Below are 5,865 nucleotides of genomic sequence, written 5' to 3'. Positions count from 1 at the left end.
TCATGTTTTTAAATGATTCATCACCTGCATCTATAAATAAGTTTCATTATTCAGCCATCCGTGGTCTGCCTTTTATCCTGTTCGGGAAGCCAGTCCCATCTAACTTTCCGCACGAGGTGGCGTAGTAGTAGTTCTCGGTTGCAAAGAAATTAGTGAACCCTGGTAGAGATAATCAGAAAGCTCTGCAGAAGCATGATAACGATCCGGAACATTTCAAGCAGCTATGTTGGAGGACGGAGACGTCTGAAACATGCAGGAAAGAGGCCCTCGAGGACCCGCAGCCAGATTATTCAGACCTCTGTCTTTACTCTCCAGCCATCACGGAAGTATGGCACTGACAAAGTCTGTCATCGCATGCAAATGGACAGAATGAAATTGCACTCCCTGTGCAGAACAAAACCCCCAAAAAATCCACTTTTGAATGGGTGTTGTGTGAGCTGTTTGAGTGTAGTTGTGCAGATAATGAAAAGGCTATTGAGTATATTCAATAGCCTTTTCATGAGCTGGGCTTCCAATCAACTCGAATATAGTTGAGAATTTGCTGTAAAACTGCACCAAGATCAGTTTAGTTGTTTGCAGAAAACTTCACTTCCTAGCTTAAGGTTCCATTCAAAAGAGGATGCTATTTGCAAGCCAGTTGAGGGGCTGCGCCCATTGACATGCAAATACAAGACAAAAGCAACAAGCAGCCCTGCAGTTCCTCAGTCCAGTCACCTACAATGTGGATCCCCGCCAGTCCGAGACCTCCATTATTTTCATCCCTTGAGTGACTAACTGTGCGCTTTGGGCTCTCGGATCAAGAAAACGTGGATTTGCGACTTGATCCAAGCAACAAATGAGCACGAGGCTTCACTTCACATATCAACTGGGGCTCCAAGTCAAAACATTGTTCCTTGGGCAGAACGAGTAGCCTTGGAGCTTCGATGTGGGGAGGATCGTAAATCCAACAATGCTAAATGTTGCTTTCTGCAGTGGGATGTAAACAGGGCGAGCAGGAGTGAGAGCGACTTGTCCAACTCGAGGCGTTCACGTAGCGCATTACAGTCATCCGGTGATCCTCATTTTGGCAGTCATGGCTCAGTGTACGGCTCATCCTGCCGTCCTCTTCATTCTGCTGGTGCTCGGTCTGGCCGCAGTCCTGCTTCTCACTGTGCCGAGCGAAGACATCCCCGTGGCGCCCGGCTTTATGGTAAGTTCGGCCCCGCAGGTTATTATTGGATGTGTGATGGTGTGAGGTTGGTTCACATGTAACCAAAGACCGAAGGAGGTGAGGCTCCCCGGAAGAATCTCCGGCACTGTACCTGTGGTTTTTACTCAGATCCACATATTTTAAATGATAGTCTTATATTCTCTATGCATGACAATTGCTAGTTTATGTATTCATCAGACACCACGTTGATATTCACAGTGCTTAGGTGCACAGTATACACTTGCAGAAAGAAATAAGCATTGGCTTGTTAATGGGAGGACAGAAATGGACTCTTGTTGTACCCTTATGGTATGGAGGACCGCAGATGTATATCTTTAATCAAAATGCAATTAGAATGAAAGGAACATTTGATTGAAGAGGAAAACTTGTAGCGTTTCAAATCTTAAAAGACTTGACATCCCAATTTTATACCACAACCAAGAATCTGAACAAAAGTCAAAGGACTAATTTCAAGAACGGAATCAAGCAAAGCCAGCAGCATGTTGGGTTGTGTGTTTTTGTTTTGGTGTGAAGTTGCGACAAACTTGTGTACAGTTGCTCCACTGACTCTAGGCACTCTTTAATTTGTTTCCTAATCTTGTAGTACGGAATCGTTTTGGATGCCGGATCCTCACACACATCCTTATTTGTATACAAGTGGCCGGCAGACAAGCAAAATGGCACCGGTGTGGTCACCCAACACAGTGAATGTCATGCAACGGGCAAGTTAAAATGGATTCTCTCCCTTCATCCGTTTTCAAAGTATTTGCATTGCATTTTAATTTTGTTACGCTTCTTATAATCTATAAACATCCATTGTGGGGGTGAATCTGGTAACATGCTCAAATCACAAAATGAGTCATGTCACGAAGTGCTGATATCTCTTTCAGGTGGGGGGATCTCCAGCTATGCGGGTCAACAGGGAGCGGTAGGGCAGAGCTTGGAGGTGTGTCTCGACCAGGCAGTGCACGATGTCCCTGCACACAGACACAAGGTCACACCCGTGTACTTGGGGGCCACAGCTGGCATGCGGCTTCTGCGGTGAGTCAGTGTGGGTGGTGATCTATGCGGGTTTGGATGGAATTTTGCAAATCTGTATCTTCATATTGTAGACCATCCATCTATTTTCCGGGCAATCCGGTCTTCCTCCCACATTCCAAAAACATGCATGGTGGCTTGAGTTAGGACTGTTAACGTGAGAGTGAGTGTGAATGGTTGTTTGTTTGCAAGTGCCCTGCAATTGGCTGGTGACTAGCTCTGGGTCTACTCCCCCTCAGTCATCTGAGATAGGCTGTGCTTTGTGTGCTTTGTGATTGGCTGACACCCAAAAGTGAATCGTATTGGATTATTCGGTGGAAATGTTATATACGATATGTTATCATTTTGTTTTTTGTTTTTTCAACCTCTCAGCATTTCCAGTCCGCACCATTCAGCTCAAATTCTGCAAGAAGTTGGCCGTAAAATCCAGTCATACCCTTTCAGCTACCAGGGGGCCACCATTCTGTCCGGTCAAGAGGAGGGAGCATACGGTTGGGTCACTGTCAACTACCTCTTAGAGAATTTCATCAAGGTATGGGTACACTCATTAGGAACTCAACTGATTCTGGTAACTGAAAAAGTTCAGAGGCAGCAAGGCCTTTATTTCATTAAGACATTCGTAGCGGTAGACTATCAGTTATTCTTTTTCAAAGCACTGTGTCATCTGCATAGAAGTGAGAGGATATTCCATATTTCCTGTTGGAGGAGCAAAAGAGTAAAGTTTAAAAAAAAAGGGAAAAGTAAAAGAATCTACAATTGAGCCCCGTGGGACACCAAAAGCGACTGGAGCTGAGGAAGTGAGTGGCCAAGGCTGAGATAGACCGTCCTGTCTGCCAAGTATGACGTGCGTTACTCCAATGCTTTGCCTCTGATGCCCACTCACTGTTTCAGGCGGGAGACCAGCAACAAACAAGTACTGGCACCAGCTCAGTCTGAAAGGGGTACTAGTGGCTTCTAACTAGCTTGCTATATACCGTCTGAATTGGCTACACAAGGATTTTTAAATATCCAAATGAATTAAGAGGACTTAAAAGACCGACTATGTCTGCATTGGTAGTCAATGGTTAATTGTAAACATTGATCAGTGTTTGAGACAAAAGTGACACAAATAACAGTACAAAGGTGCCTCATTGTTCTACTGTAATTCCCTTCTAGTATGGCTTTGTAGGGCAGTGGCTCAGCTCGGAGAGGCCCACAGTCGGGGCCCTGGACTTCGGCGGTGCATCCACCCAGATAACATTTGTGACTCGGGAGCAAGTGGAGGATGGGAAGGACATGATGAAGCTACGTCTGTATGGTCAGGAGTATTCTCTGTACACACACAGCTTCCTCTGCTACGGGCAGGATCAGGTCCTCAAGAGGCTGCTGGCCCACATTGTCAAGGTACCGGTACTTAACTTTGGCTTGATTGTAAGCAAAATATTGCACGTACTTTAAATTAAAAGTTACAAAAAAAATGTTCGTGTAATATCCGTCTGTATCAATATCATAACGTGAGAAATGAAGGTGCTATTTTTTACGTATTTATTTTTTGCTGTGTAAAGTGTTTGGAGAAGTCATCTGTAAAGTCGTCCGTCCACCTCTCTGTTTCTCTCTCTCTCTCTCAGTCTCAGGGTCATTCAGTATCAGTCACTCACCCGTGCCATCCTACAGATTCTTCCGTAAAAGTAAATCTGGACAGCATATTCAACTCTCCATGTACAGCCAAGTACAAACCGAGCACCTATGAAGCGCAAGATTCTTTGCTCATACACGGCAGCGGACAATATGAGCAATGTGTGGGCAATGTTTCTGAGATCTTCTCCTTCGACAGCTGCTCCTTCTCTCACTGCTCCTTCGATAACATCTTTCAGCCCAACGTGACCGGCAGCTTCATGGTAAGAATGGTAACATTGGGCTCTTGGAAACATTAACTTTATTTTGCTGTACACTCTCATTGCACGTGCAGTTATCGCGCTTGTCTGCTTAAACAGGCATTTTCGGCCTTTTTCTACATTCACGCCTTCCTGCGGCGCATCACTGGCATCACAGTGAGCACTCCCGCACAAATGGAGGAAGCTGCTCAAACAGTGTGCAAGATGAGTTTTGCTCAGGTAAGTGTCACGTGTTTCATTTGTGGTTTAGGGTTTCTTGGAATAATCTCTCATTTATTATATGTCTGCACATGTTTGGAAGAATTTGACAATAACCGATGCATTCTAGATTATAGGGGATGGAGAAATCCATTCAGAGAAAGTATGTTTCACATACATTAAAAAAAAAAAGTAACATCCTGAAGTCAGCAATCAACCACTTATATGTAATATTTTATTCTTATTCAGAGGGATGGACAATAAACCAAAGATTTAGTCATTCAATATATAATTTCAAATGATCGATTGACCCCTCAAAGGAGAATAAATCATTATAATATTAACACACTATCACATTGTTTTTTTCCCACAATCATTTAGATGCTGGCTCTTGCTCCAGATCAAGCATCTCGCCTGAGGGATTATTGTGCCTCGTCCGTGTTTGTCAAGATTCTCCTACTCAAAGGATACAGCTTCGATGAAAAGTCGTTCTCACGTATTTCTTTCAAGAAGAAGGTGAAACATTTGACATCTTTGAACAGTCAGGTGTTTTACTCTATGCTCTTAAGAAAATGAAGGTGCCTGTTCCAATCACAATTATTTTATCCTGCAGGCCGGTGATGCCTCCGTTGGGTGGGCTCTGGGCTACATGTTGAGTCTGAGTAATTTGCTGCCATCAGAAAAAGTTCGAACATGGAAGGCATTGGCCCCGGGAATATGGGAAAGCCTTACAGTTCTTTTTGTGCTGCTCTCGGTTACCGTCTTGGTCTTCATCGCACTTCGAGCCCGTGAGTGGAAAAAGAGAGGACTCAGTGACCGCGCTCTCTAGACTTTCAATGACACGCGGTGCAGTCAGAAAGCAAATAGACTGTGGTACAGTTTGACTGTATCACCCTGGATTTAAGTATGAACTTGAAGTTTCAAAAATGTTTTGAACTCATGATTTTACAGGACCTCAAACTTGCTTGCAAAGTGACTACTGTCTCACACCGCAAATGTTTGACTGTCATTTTGTATATATAAAGCCTCTGGTGGACCAAACACACAAAATAGAATATGTATTGAAAATGTTTGATTTAATTTCTGGAGTACATAAACACCACAATTATTAATGAGTTTTGAAATCTTAACTTAAGACCACAGTGGTTCAGCAATATATGGCCCATTTCTTTTCATATTAACTCAATTGTATGTTTTTTGCCAAGATCTTGCAATCATGGTGACAATGTGGTTGCTATTCTTGATCGCTGTTTTAAATATTTGACTAAAAGTACATTTACATGCATCCTACACTTCCGCCATCATTGTAATGAATGAAAAAGAAAACAGTACACTAAAATATGTGGTGACGTTTGCGTGTGAAGGAAGTGGCTGTCCTGGATCCGTTTCTTTCACAATAAAGGTTATAAGTTACGATGTCAATATTTTTATTTGCATATTTGCTGTTAATTACTATTATTGATTACCAAAAGAAACACAGAGTTGTCATCCCATCCCAATAGCCTTCCAAATTGATAGAATATAGTAAACCAGTCAAATGAATATATTGGATTGAAAACGGTGAAC

At 43.1% G+C, this 5,865-nt stretch overlaps 1 protein-coding gene across 1 annotated transcript; it reads left to right on the top strand.

The window, feature by feature from the left end:
* Positions 1–549: 549 nt before the first annotated feature.
* On the top strand, positions 550–5,723 carry LOC147191473 (ectonucleoside triphosphate diphosphohydrolase 2-like). Its single transcript, XM_086135092.1, has 9 exons — positions 550–1,189; positions 1,794–1,911; positions 2,080–2,230; positions 2,600–2,759; positions 3,383–3,610; positions 3,835–4,104; positions 4,201–4,320; positions 4,681–4,815; positions 4,913–5,723. The coding sequence occupies exons 1-9, from the start codon at positions 1,073–1,075 to the stop codon at positions 5,126–5,128; spliced, it is 1,515 nt and encodes a 504-aa protein (XP_085991218.1). The 5' UTR covers positions 550–1,072; the 3' UTR covers positions 5,129–5,723.
* The last annotated feature ends 142 nt before the right edge of the window (positions 5,724–5,865 follow it).

Source organism: Hippocampus guttulatus, chromosome 17, assembly GCF_054856545.1.
Source record: "Hippocampus guttulatus isolate MCC_2025c chromosome 17, RoL_Hgut_1.0, whole genome shotgun sequence".
NCBI classification, from domain to species: Eukaryota; Metazoa; Chordata; class Actinopteri; order Syngnathiformes; family Syngnathidae; genus Hippocampus; species Hippocampus guttulatus.
This window is presented reverse-complemented; position numbering and strand designations above follow the sequence as displayed.

What these genes read in the sequence shown, in the direction of transcription:
- LOC147191473 (XM_086135092.1), top strand. Translation starts at nt 1,073, where the DNA reads ATGGCTCAGTGTACGGCTCATCCTGCCGTCCTCTTCATTCTGCTGGTG. An exon ending in GCTGGCATGCGGCTTCTGCG is followed by an intron (nt 2,231 to 2,599) that starts GTGAGTCAGTGT and finishes TCAACCTCTCAG; the next exon opens with CATTTCCAGTCCGCACCATT. An exon ending in GTATTTCTTTCAAGAAGAAG is followed by an intron (nt 4,816 to 4,912) that starts GTGAAACATTTG and finishes TTTATCCTGCAG; the next exon opens with GCCGGTGATGCCTCCGTTGG.